Raw genomic sequence first — 18210 nt, forward strand, 5'->3', positions numbered from 1 at the left:
CATGAAGGTACTTAGCGAAGTACTAAAGAAGGTGCTAACTAGGAGGTATGATTAGTCAGTTTAACTGGCAACGGAAAAGTTCTTGAAACCCTTCGAAGTTCTATAAGGTGAACTTATAAAACACATCATCGTTGAATGAGAACTTTATGATTCAACAGTGGATAAGATTAGTCTATCTTATCAATGCCTGTCGGAATTCAAGACGTCTCCAAGGAGGATTACACTGTAATCGAATTGTTTTAGAAATTGTGGGTGAATACTCACAGAGTGCAACGCACCAGAAGGAGTTGATGGCGTCCCTTCCTAACTGCACTACACTGAGGGAGATGTATGCTGTGAGAAGACTGGACACATGAGACATGAGCGACTTTCCGTGTAGAGTACCGTGGAGGTCGGGGATGACAGCGTACACGACAAAAGTGCCTAGGAGGAAAGGGAAGGACAAAATCATCCCTATTGGGTATGCTGTGAACGCAGCCTTCGTCTGAGCATCTTCTCCTGGAGGGAAGCACACGAAAATTTGAATTTCATCGCCATTTATGGACTCCATGCAATATTGGGAAGCATCCATGAGGTTACTTTCCAAAAGTATGTTTCCATCACTCATCAGGTAACTCTTGTCATCTGATGTCAGGACGAATTTACCGTAGGTGCACACGTCCCCGTAGAGGATTCGGAAATGGTTCTTCTTCACTTGCACGACCTTCTGATCGCTGTCGTAGACGGGGATGGAGAAGTTGTCGAAAGGGGAAGATCCCGAATTTACCGCACAATGGGACGTTTTGTTGATTGCGGAAACGATGTACTCGTCGGCGGCGCAACATTTCCTGATGCAGGGTTGCAGCGCGCACAGACATCCTCTGGTGGTTCGGTTCACGGTGAAGAAGAATCCACTGGGGTAGACGTCTCCACGGTCGACGATAGAGCCGTTGGGCAAGGGGGAGCCCTCGATGGGCACGCTGAGGTCGATGCTGCAAGGACCGCCGCTGGAGGGAGGCCCTGTTGTGAGCCAGAAATACAAGGGTACCAAAACAGCTAGCACGATGATAAGTACGAAACTGCCGACCACGACTCGAGTACAACCGGCCGCCTGAGATTTCTCCGAACCCGCGCCCACTTTGCGGGCCATGGCTCGCCACTAACCTCCACCACACACTGCACTGCACTGACTGACAGCTCGCGCCAAGATGCTCCCTTTCTACTGCGCATGCGCCCAGGTGGCCAATCGCCTGCTCCCCGGCCTCACGCTTGTTATCTCGTAAATCGTGTGATCTATTTACGATGTTAGTAGAAACTGTACTTACTCAACATTGACAAATCAAACTAACCTCAACAAGACTAACAGTTTTGTACAAATCCTTGTAAAAAAATTAAACAAAATAATTGTTGGAAATAATTGTTCTCCATTCCTACTTAGAAAGTAATAATAAATTGTTCTTACGTGTTTACGAGTAATACAGTATTAAGTAATTGAACGTGTTTTTTAAAAGCATATTAGATTGAGTAAGCCAAAAGTTTGGATTATTTTTTGTGTTCTTAATTTTCAACATTGTATTTTAATAGAGTTAGTTATTACAAAGTACAGTACGTTGCACAAACAATGTCTCCAGTTACATTAATAAACAAGATCAATACTTAGTAGCCTAATTATTTATAAAAAAGAGCACATGGTGCCATGTTGGTGGTGGAATACATGGTGGAATTGTCTAAAATAATTTGTTTTGTTGTATGTTTATAAATAATATATATGAAAATTTAAAATAGAACAAATGGATCCTGGAGGCAGTAACATGTATGTAGTCTGAAGGGCGAAGTAAAATTACAAGATACTTACTTATCTTGTAGAAAATTTACTCTAAATATTTTTTCTTATACTCAAACTAAAAAAAGTATTTTTAACTATGAATAGGAGAAGTGTGGGTATAACAATCTTCAAAACAAGCTTCATTTCCTTCGTTGAAAAGTGACATGCTTTGTTCCAGTTTAAACGCTGAACCTTTGAACTTAACTTTTGTAATTATTTTGAGATAGCTAGTTCAAAGATACGTACTGTAATTTCAATCGTTTAAATGGGGCGTTAAATTTAAAATTTAGTAACTCAGAGCACTTTTCCTTGATATTATAAGGTTTTTTATGGTAAAACTAATACTAATATTTTAAATACGTTAGTCGGTTTCAAAAAAGAAAATATACCTAAAATGGTATCGATGGTATAATGTGAGTTTTGAATTTGTTTATAATTCCTTGCGAACTGCAAAACTATGTAGTGTTTATAGCTTAATATTAACAATTGTTTCATTCTTAAGGAACATTTTTTCAATAGTTTCTATCTTCACAACACTGGATGTACTTTAGTAAACATTTCCGTCTTTCGTAACCAAGCTACTTAAAAGCGTAGTAGCTCAACGCTTGGTACACAAATAAGAATGGAGAGCATACAAATCTAATTTGAAATTCGTAAATAGATTTTCAGAATAACCAAATAAATAGAATTGATAAACAAATATTTATTTATCACTTTAAAGCTTTATCAACGACTTTTGTTACAGGTTTTCTCGAACGGTAGTTATTTTTGGCAACAGTAGCAGCTACTTTAAATTTCATATTAAAGTCCATTCAGGTCGTGATAGTTCTGGGTAGCGTATTTGCAAACTCATAAAATTAGGTTAGTTGACCATTTGATGAGGATATCAGCTGTGATGAGTCACGTAACGAAAGCGTCAATATGATCGCTTATTGAATAGTATGATGTAAGATACAATTAAATTTCCGGAAAGTGGATCACAATGCAAACACAACATTGTAACCAATTTATTATGCTCTGCCAGCCGTTTATATACCTCCCTAATAGATGACAATTGCTAGTAATTTGAAATTGAATCGAGACATTCGTATCGAATAGATGTCGAAAAAACCGTTCGAGATAAAATAAAATGGTTGTTTACGAAGGGTTTAGGGAATGTTATTAGCATTCCACATAACGTGTACATAACTGTTGTTAAATTTTCACGTTTAAATGTCCGCCTAATTAGAAACAAATGGCGTACGAACATTTGTAAGATCTTATTTGGGCTTTTTTTAGGGTAGGCCCTAGTTAATGGTTCAATAAGTCATTTTTTATACATATAAGCTCACAGCGATCGAAATACGCAAGGAATCTCATAAAATTAAAATCAACCCCAATTTCAGATAGATCTTAAATACAAATTCGGCCTATTGCAAAAGTTTTTCACGGCAGTACTTACGAAACTCACCGAACATGATCCGTAGAGCCTAAAACGTAGCATAAATTATTCTATATAATGCTATAGAAACGAAAACATACAAAAAGTAAGATATGAATTTTGTGTAGTATCAGCATGTATAGAATATATAACTGGAGAAATTTATCGCTTTTATTATGAAAAACGTTTTTTTGTTGTAATAAACGTAATTTTCTTAATGTATATATATATATATATATATATATATATATATATATATATATATATAAATGAATGTTTGTGTGTATGTCCTTTATAGAATCTAAACTATTTGACCGATCATTATGAAAATTTGTATATTAATGTACTTTCGACGGAAAAGGTTTATATGCTATCCCTATTGATGTATCTCGCCACCAGGTGGCGCTGCAAAAGTTAAAAGTTTTTAAAGCACCTGCACACTATAAACTGCGATTACGAGACAGTTACGTATATTAAATAGCGAAAAACTATTTGAAGGTGCTAAGCTTTGATGTATATGTCTCTTCAAAATACATTTCTGGTTGAACTTAAAGCTTTAGTGTTAGACCACTTTATAATGAAGTACAAGTACTTAGACAATGGCTATAAACATACACTTTTGACAGATTTTCTTTATCGTGGCAACAATACAAACTCTACATCGTCGTTGGAAATATAATTCACTTGAAGCAGAAGTGCACACACACGGGCAAAGCTTACGAAAAGCGTGCGAAGCCGCGGGAAACAGCTAGTATTTTATAAAAATACATAAACTATGCCAGTTGTCTAAGTGAAATATTAGTAAAAATGAAATCTCACTAATCATATTTCGTTAAAATAGTCCTTCCCTAATATCACAATACATATACTTATAGTAACTTATATTCAGCTACATTCCTTGAGCCTGCTTACCAAATTGGCCCAAATGTTTTTCTTGTCCACTTAGGTCAAGAAGTTAAGAAGCTTCTCATTGGAAGCTTCTCCTAAAAGGGCCTTTGCTCTTGCTTCCAGAGTGACAGGATATTCAGGATGGGTAAGATTTGAGGTCACCTTCTGTCGAGATCACGTGATGGGGATTAATACTATCTCAGTTTTGAGATCTTGGAAGAAGGCTACCTCTGTTTCAGCCTCTTCTAGCCAAAGCAGTACTCCCTCAGGGTTAGGTTAGCATCAATCAGGGAGCTCCTTCCACTTCCAGTGCGATCTTCCTCTGCAGAAAACCGCCCTACTGATCAACCATTTACCGAAATATCTCGAAATTTGATAGTAGTGATGTGCCACTCCTGGATATCCATCCAAAGGGCTGTCGAGATGTAATGGCTATACCCAACGTGGGGTCAACTCAAATACACAAGCCGGTTAGAAGTGAACCGTTTTGGGGTGGGCCAAATGATTAGGCCTACTTATTTCTCATGGAGCGACCAAACTTGTGTTCTAACTTCCTAATCATCAGGGAATACGTCATGAAAGGCCTATGCTCTAACAACCCATCCAAAAGTCGATCGTACCACATTAAGGAACTATCAGTAAAAAGTACTATTAGTAACAAATTCTTCAGAACATGAAACGAAACAATTAAATTAGAGAGTCACAAAATAATTAGCTATGGTTATGGGCGTTGCTAACGGGCGTGCCCTGACTTTAATGGTTACTTTATTTAATGAACCTGCCAATGCTAGCAGACGCGTGTTCAACGTGGAGCGTTCATATTTAATTAAGGGCTTATAATCAAGTTGAAAGTTTTTGGCTCGGTTGAGAAAGATGGACACTGAGATAGGTGCAGAACTATAGGATGTATCAACTCCGCCTAGTGGTGTATGGGAGTCTCCAAACGCATCATACCATTCTTTGTTTGTTAATGACGATGATAGGTTTGAAAGGATAGTAAGATTTCGGATATTTGCCATCGTTACATATTAAAAAAATGAATCAGAACGTTTCGAGTATTGAAATCTGCCATCTTCGTCAGGAGAGCATATAATTAGTTCATTAAATAATAAAAATTATAACAGTAATTGATGGGAGGATATCTTCTTTTAAATAACACACGGTATACAATGTTGTGTAAACTATCGTAAAGGTTCTTCAAGAACTTTGCACGCTTCGATTTAGAGTAAAATCTGTTGTGTTATTCACTACGCAGTTCAAAGATTTGTACTTGTGTTTCGTTTTTAATTGGCTTTCACTTTTAAACCGAGTTTAACGAAAAACAATAGAAAAATATAAACTCAGAGCAACAAAAAATGATAAAACACTAAAATCTGTCATCTGCTCCAAATTAACCTGTAAGTACATTCAAATTTGAGCTAGGATTACTAAACAGTTAAAATTCACTCTTCAGATATTTGACCAGATTCATACAGCTGAGTGCATTAATTTTTAATCCTAGTGTTAGATTTCTTTGATTTTTTACTTTTTTACTTCTCGATTTCCTTGAAATGTCATGAAAAGTCAGATGAAAGTAACAAAATGTCGTCTAACGAGAAGTTGGGATAATATACTTTGTTACGAGAGAGCAAGTTTTTTAAATTAGTAAAAAAAAAACAGAAAGTTTCGAGACTAGGAATATGCTGTCTTCTTTAGGTAGAGAAATCCTCCTATCTGTTCTAATACTCCATTATCATGACTAAATTGTGAAAAAGCAGAGAAGAACATAAATGAAATCTAAAATTAGCTCAGAAGTTTTAAGAAAAAAAAAAAAAAAAAAAAAATTAAAATATATAACAAATTATTAACAATACACTATGTACTAACAATTGATTAAAATTATTAAAAATATATATATAAATTGTAAATAGACAGATATGTTCTTGTATATTTCATAAATGAGCTTTTTCATTTGAAACATTAATACACGTTAAATACTCGTAATATAAATACAGACATGATTAGTAAAGACAATTAATTCTAATTAATCTAATCTAATTGTTATTGTTTGCAATCAAATAATTACTTAGAAGTCAATAGCCCCCCACTGCAATTTTAACAATTATTATTACTAAATACTGCGGTAATAATAATAGATGAATAATATGTAAAGGATACAATTCGAACTACTATTCATTTTTTAATGCAAATACTGACTAGTCAAAAGTCAATAAGCATATCCAAGTACAATAAACAATATCACTTAACTATGGATTATTAAATCAATCGTTCGCTAAATTTTCTTTCTTTCCATTAAATAAAAAACAACTACTCCTAATTCCGTGTTTCCCATAAACACAAACAAATGTAGAAATAAAACGGTTTAATCCTGCTAAGTTAATTGTTACTGTTGTGTACAGTTACAGGCCTTTATTTCCTTTTAACGTTTTATACGAGTTTCTGAGATTTTTATTTTTTATTATTTTGTGTTAGTTTGGAGAGTGACTATATTTTATGTAACTACTGGGCGTAAACTGTATCAACATGGCAACACTGTTTTTTTATGGGGTTAAACAATAAATACCGAGAGTAAAACTGTCTACACATGGCAACAATGTATTTTATGGAGTTAAACAGTTAATACCGAGAGTGACTATACTTTGTGTAAATACTGCGTGTAAAACTATCTACACATGGCAACACTGGCCTTGTTATGGAGTTAAACAGTTAATACCGAGAGTGACTATATTTTGTGTAAATACTGCGTGTAAAACTGTCTACACATGGCAACACTGGCCTTGTTATGGAGTTAAACAGTTAATACCGAGAGTGACTCTATTTTGTGTAAATACTGCGTGTAAAACTGTCTACACATGGCAACACTGGCCTTGTTATGGAGTTAAACAGTTAATACCGAGAGTGACTCTATTTTGTGTAAATACTGCGTGTAAAACTGTCTACACATGGCAATACTGGCCTTGTTATGGAGTTAAACAGTTAATACAGAGAGTGACTCTATTTTGTGTAAATACTGCGTGTAAAACTGTCTACACATGGCAACACTGGCCTTGTTATGGAGTTAAACAGTTAATACCGAGAGTGACTCTATTTTGTGTAAATACTGCGTGTAAAACTGTCTACACATGGCAACACTGGCCTTGTTATGGAGTTAAACAGTTAATACCGAGAGTGACTCTATTTTGTGTAAATACTGCGTGTAAAACTGTCTACACATGGCAACACTGGCCTTGTTATGGAGTTAAACAGTTAATATCGAGAGTGACTCTATTTTGTGTAAATACTGCGTGTAAAACTGTCTACACATGGCAACACTGGCCTTGTTATGGAGTTAAACAGTTAATACCGAGAGTGACTCTATTTTGTGTAAATACTGCGTGTAAAACTGTCTACACATGGCAACACTGGCCTTGTTATGGAGTTAAACAGTTAATATCGAGAGTGACTCTATTTTGTGTAAATACTGAACATAAAACTATGTCCACATGGCAACACTGGCCTTGTTATTTAGTTAAACAGTTAATACCGAGAGTGACTCTATTTTGTGTAAATACTGAACATAAAACTATGTCCACATGGCAACACTGGCCTTGTTATGGGGTTAAACAGTTAATACCGAGAGTGACTCTATTTTGTGTAAATACTGCGTGTAAAACTGTCTACACATGGCAACACTGGCCTTGTTATGGAGTTAAACAGTTAATACAGAGAGTGACTCTATTTTGTGTAAATACTGAACATAAAACTATGTCCACATGGCAACACTGGCCTTATTATGGGGTTAAACAGTTAATACCGAGAGTGACTCTGTTTGTGTAAATACTGCGTGTAAAACTGTCTACACATGGCAACACCGACCTTGTTATGGAGTTAAACAGTTAATACGTTAATAATGAGAGTTACTCTATTTTGTGTAAATACTGCGCTTAAAACTATGTCCACATGGCAACACTGGCCTTGTTATTTACTTAAACAGTTAATACCGAGAGTGACTCTATTTTGTGTAAATACTGCGTGTAAAACTGTCTACACATGGCAACACTGGCCTTGTTATGGAGTTAAACAGTTAATACCGAGAGTGACTCTATTTTGTGTAAATACTGCGTGTAAAACTGTCTACACATGGCAACACTGGCCTTGTTATAGGATTAAACAATTAACACCGAAAGTGAATGTATTTTGTGTAAATACTGCGTGTAAAACTGTCTACACATGGCAACTGGCCTTGTTATAAGATTAAACAATTAACACCGAAAGTGAATATATTTTGTGTAAATACTGCGTGTAAAACTGTCTACACATGGCAACACTGGCCTTGTTATAGGATTAAACAGTTAACACCGAAAGTGAATATATTTTGTGTAAATACTGCGTGTAAAACTGTCTACACATGGCAACACTGGCCTTGTTATAGGATTAAACTGTTAACACCGAAAGTGAATATATTTTGTGTAAATACTGCGTGTAAAACTGTCTTCACATGGCAACACTGGCCTTGTTATAGGATTAAACAGTTAATACCGAAAGTGAATATATTTTTGTGTAAATACTGCGTGTAAAACTGTCTACACATGGCAACACTGGCCTTGTTATAGGATTTAAACATAAAATGATGTGAATATATTTTGTGTAAATACTGCGTGTAAAACTGTCTACACATGGCAACACTGGCCTTGTTATATGGAGTTAAACAGTTAATACCGAGAGTGACTCTATTTTGTGTAAATACTGCGTGTAAAACTGTCTACACATGGCAACACTGGCCTTGTTATGGAGTTAAACAGTTAATACCGAGAGTGACTCTATTTTGTGTAAATACTGCGTGTAAAACTGTCTACACATGGCAAAACTGGCCTTGTTATGGGGTTAAACAATTAACACCGAAAGTAAATATATATTGTGTAAGTACTGAACATAAAACTGTGTAATTCTTACACACAGCGCCGTAGCTAGGGCGGGGACAAGAGGTTCGTTTGCCCGGGCGGCAAAATTGCAGGGGTGGCAAATTATGGAAGGTGTTGTTGTTAAGTCATATTAACAATTTAATTGTAGTATAATTAATATTTGCGCAAATCGCTTTAGTCTATTGTTATAACCTATTACGTAACAGTCAGTTCGTCATTTGCATATTATTGTCGATCGCTGTTTAACTATTGTACAATAGCTGTTTATCTACAATACCTGTTAATAACACCTTCACTGCTGGTCTATACTGAGTGATGACAACTTTTCTCATAAGTCAGCAAGCAGTCAAGGGCGCTTGCCACACCGAACGTTTTTATGAATTGCGTTATTGTATTCCGTTGTCGTGTTACGTGTTTTAAACTAAAAGTTTTGTGGGTTTTGATTTGTGATAAATGTAAAAAGAATGCCTACAAAGAGAAATTTCAAAACGTGATAAATGAAAGATGTTTTAAAAATCCAAAATTGGATACCTAATTTAATAACACGAATGCCTATACACATCCCACTTCAGAATCATATTGAATGCCACAGGATAGGGCAGCTACTCTATTTCTCGTCAGAAAATCTGGATGTGTATATTTTATACATTCACCAAGAAAATCAGAGAAGGTCTAAAGCTAAATGTTAAGAAGCAAAATATTTCCTCTTGATGTTTAACTGTACTGTTCAGTAGATTCACAGTAGCAGTGGATAAATCATAAATACTACTCGACATGTAAAAATGAATATAATTGTCCTGAAGTTGTAAAGAGTTTTATAGATTATTTTCTGTCAAAACTGGGGAAGGGTATTTATTTTCCAGGAAATCATAAAAAAGGTTATCAGGAAATCATGGCTAAGGACGTTATAACTTGAGTATTAATTCGTGTAGCTAACATAACATCATGTAACTTACACGATAGGCTAATATGGCTGGAGAGCCGATGGTCCAGCGGTCTAAGACGTTGGACTTTGAGTCTGAGTTAGAGATAGCGGAGGTTCGAATCCTGTATGTGACCGTTGCACTTTTTATCAGTACCATCGACCTTGCACTGTATTTGATAAAATCCTCACATAGGATAGTGGCCCATGAGCACGGGCAGAATAAGGCTTAAGAGGGAATCGGCTTCTCCTTAAAAAAAGTACCAAGGAATGCAAGCTAGAATATTGAAAGAGAATCATTTCATTTAATTTATGCCATGCTTCCCTCTTTCACTAAACTGTTAGAGTTCTCCATGCTTGTACTCGTCTTTCAGCTTAATAACCTTTTTGTGTGTTAAATTCTTTTTATAACTATTTTAATGCGTCTACCTCAAAATGGGAATTGCTTAAAAATAATACAAATCATTTTAATAAAAAAACAAAATGGCAACAATGTCAGTACGAATTGAGTCGTCTTCAAACATCTTGATAAAAGTTTCTAGCGGTTGAAGATTTACGTATTAATAGACCCACACCAGAGACTATAAATGACGCTAGAGATCTGTTAAATTTAATAACATATTTAAATTTAATATATATATATATATATATATATATATACATTTTTTTATTAAAATTTACCAACTTTTATAGTGTTATTTTTTTTACAATTATAACCGTTACGATAGCCGATTAAAACTCCCTTCAGCTATCTTGAAACGTGATATGATAATTAATCTAATAATGAGTTCTTCTCATTTGAAAGTGAAAGAACAACAATTTTTCCAAGTTTTGATTTTTTACTTTTTATAGATTTTTAGAAAAAATGTAACAAAGACGAATGGACATACAGACACACAGACTGTAAAGTAAACATTTCTGACCCATAACTATATAACATTGTTTGTTTGCCTTGACCTGAGGAACAAAGACGAAAAGATCACCGAACAGTTCGTAAACACTCCGTATCTATCCTATAACAGTGGTAGACCCAATCCAAAAGGTTTCGTTTTCGTATAGCTGTATAGTGACTGTTGTAATATAACCTTTAAACGCCAGACATTACAGGGAATTACAATGTTATGAGTTAAATTCTTATTGATTCGGAGCTATTCTCATAAAAATGGTTTAACTATTCGATAATACAATTATAGTAGTTGGTAGAAGTCCCTCTTCCCCTAGAATGCCCCTCCACCAAAATGGTACCCCCAAACTATATTACATGTATTATTTACATGTACTAAACTACTGAATATTTGTACAGTTCAAGTATTTTTACAATTCAGAAACCATTTCTTAAAACTAATCTTTGAGCATTGTTTTTTGTAATTTTAGTAATAGGAATGGTGAAATTTGAATTTAAAGACTGAACATTACTAGTGAATATAACTAGTAGGTTAAAGCATCCCAAGTTTAGCCAGCCGACCACCAATTTCATTTAATAGCTGAGCGTTAGCGAAGCGTAACCATTTGTAGGGCTAAAAAAATCATTTTTGTCAAACTGGCTTATAGACTTGACATTCTACCTGAATTTTTATATAAGCAACATCATGTTCTATATAACGCATGTCACTCCATGTGATCTGGCTTAGATTCAGCTTCTATTTTTACATTTCTCTTATGAGTAACCATAATTGCAACGAGAAAGTCACAGAATAAATAATTCTGTAAACAAATTGAGTATAATCATTTGAAATTTTACCATGTGACCATAGCAACACATGTACTCAAATGAAATGAGCTATAGATTAGAAATTTTACACACAACCTCAATGTAACGTGACAAGGGCTGTAGGGTAAAAATAATTTGTTTTCAGTTCAGTTACATTGATTTCAATTCATTAATTTATCCTAAATTTTATTAGAGATTTTGATTAGATGATGGGTGCGCGGCTATCTCACTAATGATTGTACGTCAGGGCGTGGAGACATATAATTAATTACACATGGACGGACAGATCCTAGCATGTGATACTTGGAAGAAATGTTTTCTAATCTAGTTGAAAGTGTAAATGGATTAGCACATGTTCATGTAATTCACTTCATGTGTGTAATGTAATTATATAAATCTAAAATGAGTATGTCACTTGTTTAAGAGTCATCAGTACACGCATATCTGAGGAGAATCTAATGGACATGGAAGATGAAGATGAGTTGTCCTAATAGTATATAAAAGGGTCTGTATGATACAGTGTGGGCCATAAGTCAGTTGTCAAAAATGCATTTGGTGCAATAATATATACCAAACAAGCGAAAATACAAATACATTTATTTTACTATGTAGTACAAATACAATTTATTAATACAGGAAAACATGTAGTATTCAATGAACCTACAAAAGATGCTCTGTTTTCTGTATCCTTCGTAGGCTTGTTCTTGCTATTCCATACTCATTTGATGCTTTTCTTTGCGATTTCGTCGGTGATTGCACAAAACATTGCGCGACAACATTCAGATTCTCTTCTGTAGTAACAGACCCTTGGTCTACCTGAACGAGGAAGCTCCGCTACCGACCCAGTCTCTTCAAATCTTAAATTTAATTTGCGAATACCTTGTCGAGATGGAGGCTGGATATTTGGAAAACGTTCCACAAACAAATCACAAACATCACTATAATTATGATCATGTTTCCACCATGTTTGCAAAACAAACACACGCTGTTCTGTTGTTAATTTCCTATTCATACTTTCTCAGATATCGACAATAAACAAACATAACCTCAAACTGCTAGTGTTTGACTTAGTCAAGTTCACAACTACTACGCTAGGAAAAACAGTCTAAGGATTGCTAGTGACAACTGACTTATGGCCCACTCCGTATAACCTGTATCCTGCACCCTCGGCTACCTGGACTGACCCCAGACCCTTTCCCGGCAGTCTGAGACGCCCACAGCTGTTTCCTTAATGACACACCCCACTGGATATTTTTTTACCCGAATCATAATTTCCGAAATTAGAACAAATATTTTCAAAGTACATAAAAATTAAGATGAGCAATACTAAACAAGGGCAAATTTGATAAAAACCCAACAATATAGAGGTATTTAGTCTGTTTACAATAAAGTTAGTTTTGTATAAGAATATGACATTTAAATTACATTATAAACGTATAACAATATTTAAAAAACCAATATTTCAATGTAGTTTATTAGTGTCGTGATTTTCATATAACAAGTGCCATATATAAAGAGATGCTTGTATTTTGTGTTATAACGACAAAACACAAAAACAAAAGCGTCACTTGGAGCATTGGGGGCGCTTCCTTACCACCCCCTGGGATAAGCACGCCCCTGGGCTCTGACGTCAGTTCTGTGGGGTGCTTATTCATCGCATGGTACGCCCAAGGTTCTGACTTAACACCGGAAATAATAAATTTGGTGTCAAGGAATCAAAGTATGTTAATACTATGGAAAAATGTTGTCATCTCTTTTAGCAACCATACTGTATTTGCAGTCTAGGGCGTAGCCAATACGTAAATTATTAATTGTTAGTGAGTCTAATTTTTAAAAACTGTATTTTAGCATATTTACTGTAAAGTAAAAGTACACATAATTCAGACTAATTAGCCTCTTATATAGTTGAATTTCAAAATTCGGGAAGAGGTTCTCCCTCTAAGACTCTAGGTACGCCCTGATAACAGTGCCTATAATCAGTATAGAACTGCTCCTTTCACCATAATCCTACTATTGGATGATGCCTTATTGGATGTATTTTATGAAAACATTAAAATTTTTCTATTTTTGTCTTTATATTATTCTCTCCACACGATATATCGAGAACAAATAGACTTGGAAATTCATTTTTATATAGTCAATTGAGTTAGACGATGGTGCGTCAATCCATGGGTCTTGGCTGAGCGTTAGCGAACACTCTTACATTTGTGTTATCGGAAACCACGATTGAGAAAATCGCAGAATAATTAAATTTGTGAAATTAGTTGAGTATAATCATATGACATTTTAACTTACGATATATTAAAACATGTAGCCTAATAAAAGTAATGAGCATAGACTAGATATTTTTCGTTTAAACCACAGCGAAGCCTGTTACGCGACATGTGGTGTCGCGTACTCCTACCGCGTATGCGGCAGTCTGCAATAAAGGGCAATCGGCACGGTACTGGACCTTTAGTCCTAACCTGGGATTCCTGGGTCATCTCCAAGACAAGTTTGTTGTTATAGTTTGATGTTTGTTCTCATCACAAAAATAGCAACGTGGAAAATTATAAACCATTTTTTGATTGAGAATTTTAATTTTATGTTGTGAATATAGCCAAGAATTGTTAGTAACCAGCATAACAATTAGGATAACCTACAATCTTATTGTATTTTTACTAAGTAATGGGATCTATTTGCACTGTAATCTTAGAAAGATTTGTTTCACGTAGCAAATGTTTTTATCACTTGAAATTGATGACTTACTAAATATTGTTTTAGTAGTTAAGTGAATAAACAGAAATCAAATAAGGGTTACATCAGTCAAAAATAATACTGTTTAGACCTTCTAAAGCTTCACTTCCAAGTTCCTTGGTATTGGTTTGTGACATCTAAAAGTGCTTATTTTCTGACCGTCAAATGAACTTTTCATAAATTCTGTGTTTTGAGGAGGGAAAAAAACTGATTATCGTCAATAACGCATACGCTCAATTAACCATTATTTAGTTTAGTACTTTTCGTACAATTTCATTAGCCATACAGTACTATTTTTTTATTTAAAAATTAATTATAATTGGATGAACAAAGTTTATGTATAAACGAAAAGGGTTCGATCTTAAATTTCAAATAATACACTTTAATAAGTGTGGACGAGAAAATACCCCGTGCATTCTAGGCTGACGAAGCTCTACCAGGGTGGAGCTAAACTGTTCAACAAGCTGCCCTTAGACTTGCGTGTTGAAAAGAAGTAACCACTGTTTAAGAGAAAGCTAAGGCGCCTACTTGTGTAAGGAGCCTACTACTCTATCGGTAAGTTTGCGGATCATGAAGATTAATCAATTCTGTTAAGCTAAGGCGCCTACTTGTGTAAGGAGCCTACTACTCTATCGGTAAGTTTGCGGATCATGAAGATTAATCAATTCTGTTAAGCTAAGGCGCCTACTTGTGTAAGGAGCCTTCTTTCTACTCTGTCGGTAAGTTTGCGGATCATGAAGATTAATCAATTCTGTTAAGCTAAGGCGCCTACTTGTGTAAGGAGCCTACTACTCTATCGGTAAGTTTGCGGATCATGAAGATTAATCAATTCTGTTAAGCTAAGGCGCCTACTTGTGTAAGGAGCCTACTACTCTATCGGTAAGTTTGCGGATCATGAAGATTAATCAATTCTGTTAAGCTAAGGCGCCTACTTGTGTAAGGAGCCTACTACTCTATCGGTAAGTTTGCGGATCATGAAGATTAATCAATTCTGTTAAGCTAAGGCGCCTACTTGTGTAAGGAGCCTACTACTCTATCGGTAAGTTTGCGGATCATGAAGATTAATCAATTCTGTTGGGTTGGGGGTGCCGTTATGTGTGGGTAGCACTTTAGTTTTTTACCTTGTAAAATTTTTAAATTCTTTGTTTACAATATAAGCATTATACAATAGAATTTTATATTTTATAGAGCACTCGTCTGTTATTTGTATTGTTTTGTTACTTTTACTCATATTCGTATATATTTTAATCGATATGACGCATATAATAGTGTAATTGTCTACGGCAATAAAGCTAGTATTATTATTACTCTGAAGATTTAGGAAAAACTGTAAATCTGCATTCCTTCTTGATCATGGTTTCGCTCTGATTACTCACAAGTATCTTAGCATCTTCACATGGACGGAGATCTTTAGTTAGCTCAGAAAACATAAATCCAGAAGTCTCACTTAGTAACGGTTTTCATCGCGATCCAACGGTCAAACCTCGTAACTACAATGCATGCAATCTACCGCAACACTAGCGAATTCTGTTGACTCGTCTTCGTAACTAACTCACTGAGATGTCTAGGTTTGGACTGTGTCTGGGCATTTCTGTTCAAAACGTCAATGCTTGTTTACGGACTGCATAAACGAGAGAGACCGCATGTTTTACAGGGAGTCTAGTGTTTAGAGACAATCCAAACTTAGACGTCTCACCGAGTTGGTAACGAAAACCAGTTAACAAGATTTCGAGATCTATCAAAGCTTAAGTAATTGCAGTTACACGCTAACTAATATATTGAACCCAACCTGAAAAAGGTGAAATACTTAAAGTTTATATTTCATCAATCTTCGATGAATGAAAAGAGGATGAAATATAGCTTTTGTTAATGGAATTGATGGAAAAAGGAGTGTATTTGTTTAACACTGAAAAAATTGGATTTTATTTACAAGAGAAATATGGTATATGATGTTTATTGTTTGATAAAATTTAAGTTTTGGTTGTCAAACGTTGCATTGTGACAACGTTAAATTTCCCGAATTTTTAAAGGAGCTTTTTATTATTTGTTGTTGTTATTATTTGCTATTTAGAATTTTCATTCTTATTTTAAACCAAAACTTAAATTTATAAATTTTATGTCCTGCCATAAAATCAAAAATATTTTATTTTTTTGCAAACTAAAATAAATATATTACCATTGTTACGTTGGCGCACGCATTCAATACATATGCCAGAGTATAACAAATGCTAATTTTCTTTTGTAAAACACTCGTCCTATAGAATTTAAAGCAATTACTACCTACAGTTTTACCATACATTTAAATGGTGATGGTTCATTTCGTAAATGGCTTACAGAGAAGCCGTTTCAGAAAAACATACGTGGTGTTTCAGTCAAATACATTTAAGGATTGGTTAATTAAAATCTATAAACATAGGTAAACAACGTATCAGACAACAATAAATTCGTATTAGTATCAAATTGCAACTCACCAAGTGAGAAACACCAAAAACCAGGCATGTTCTTTCCCATAAGCTGGATAACAGTTAAAGTTACATATCCGGTGAGGAGACTCAGTATGTGGCTCATGATAGACTTCCCGTGGGGGTTGCCGTGGAGATCAGGGATGATCGCGTATACGATGAATGTGGCGAACAAGAACGGTATGGAGAGCAACATGCCGATGGGGTAGAAGATGTACTTAGCCTTGGTTTGAGCGTCTTCCACAGGCTGGACGCACAAAAAGGTGTAAATAACTTCGGACCCGTTCACTGATTCTAGACAGTATTTTGACGCATCAAAGTAAATTTCTTCGTGGTTTCTACCGTAAAGGAGGATCCTGCCGTCCATCATCAAATAGGTTTTGTCAGCAGGTGATGCGGAAGGGTCTAGCCAGAACTTGCCGTGGTGACAGGCGTCGCCGAAGAGAACCCCAAAATGATTTTTCGTCACGTTCACCATCTCTACGGCACTGTTGTGGACGACGGAAGAGAACTTGAAGAACTGGGATGCACTTGGAATTTTTACACAGTCGAATGAAGAACGGCCATTCGGGGAGAAGAATGTCTCATCAAGAGGACAACATTTTCGAATGCAGGACTTCAGAGCACACAGACACCCCAGGGTGGTTCCGTTCTTCTGGAAGTGGTACCCCTTGGGGAAGACCTCACCTTGGTCCACGATGGAACCGTTAGGTTGTACACGGCCTCTGAGAGGGATGCTGAGGTCCACACTGCACACGCCCGTGGAAGGAGGGTCCGTAGTCAGCCAGTAGTACACGGGAACCACAACGGCGAGCACAGCGACAATCAGGAGGCAACCCAACACCAGCCGCGTGCGGCCGGCTACCTGCGGCTGGGACTCCGCCACACCGGCGACCTTGCGGTTCATCTGCTCGCACCGAACTGCGGCTGACTGAACCGGAATCGGTAACTCCCACCAGTGCATGCGCGGAGATAACCGACCAATCGTCGTCTTATTTACAATTTACAATTCACCGCTACGCTCTTTTCTTATCCTCCCGCGATATGCGCTTATCTCCCGCTACCGATCGCACACTGGGATGTAACCTTGTTATGCAGGCCCGTATTTACACACGTGCTTTTCTGTGCCCACGCACAGAGCAACAAGATTTGGAAAATGGCAAAGTTTTAAATTTATTCTTTCATATTTATAATAAAATACTCCAATAACCATAATACGTTATGTTATATTACTTATGAGTCATGGCACTATAAGGTTGTTTGAATAGTTTTGTGGGTATAAGGGATCTGTACACTTTTTCGTTCAAGAGCCGAAGTAAAGATCTTTGGGTGCAAGCGGCCATGAACTTCCATATCTATTTTATTG

The 18210-nt window shown here is 35.9% G+C and overlaps 1 protein-coding gene across 5 annotated transcripts in view; it reads right to left on the reverse strand.

The window, feature by feature from the left end:
* LOC124367842 (G-protein coupled receptor Mth2-like) overlaps positions 1 to 18210 on the reverse strand; it is a 128879-nt gene that overhangs the window by 44235 nt on the left and 66434 nt on the right. For 3 of the 5 annotated variants that reach the window (XM_046824994.1, XM_046824995.1, XM_046824991.1), the window contains exon 1: positions 16854 to 17785. The exons of 1 other annotated variant lie outside the window; for it this stretch is intronic. In XM_046824994.1, coding sequence (XP_046680950.1) covers positions 16854 to 17751 — 898 coding nt within the window. In that variant the 5' untranslated portion in view covers positions 17752 to 17785. Of the gene's footprint in view, positions 1 to 264; positions 1182 to 16853; positions 17786 to 18210 lie in introns of those variants that run through there. One more of the 5 variants, XM_046824993.1, reaches the window with a different exon arrangement.

This window comes from Homalodisca vitripennis, chromosome 8 (genome assembly GCF_021130785.1).
Source record: "Homalodisca vitripennis isolate AUS2020 chromosome 8, UT_GWSS_2.1, whole genome shotgun sequence".
NCBI lineage: Eukaryota > Metazoa > Arthropoda > Insecta > Hemiptera > Cicadellidae > Homalodisca > Homalodisca vitripennis.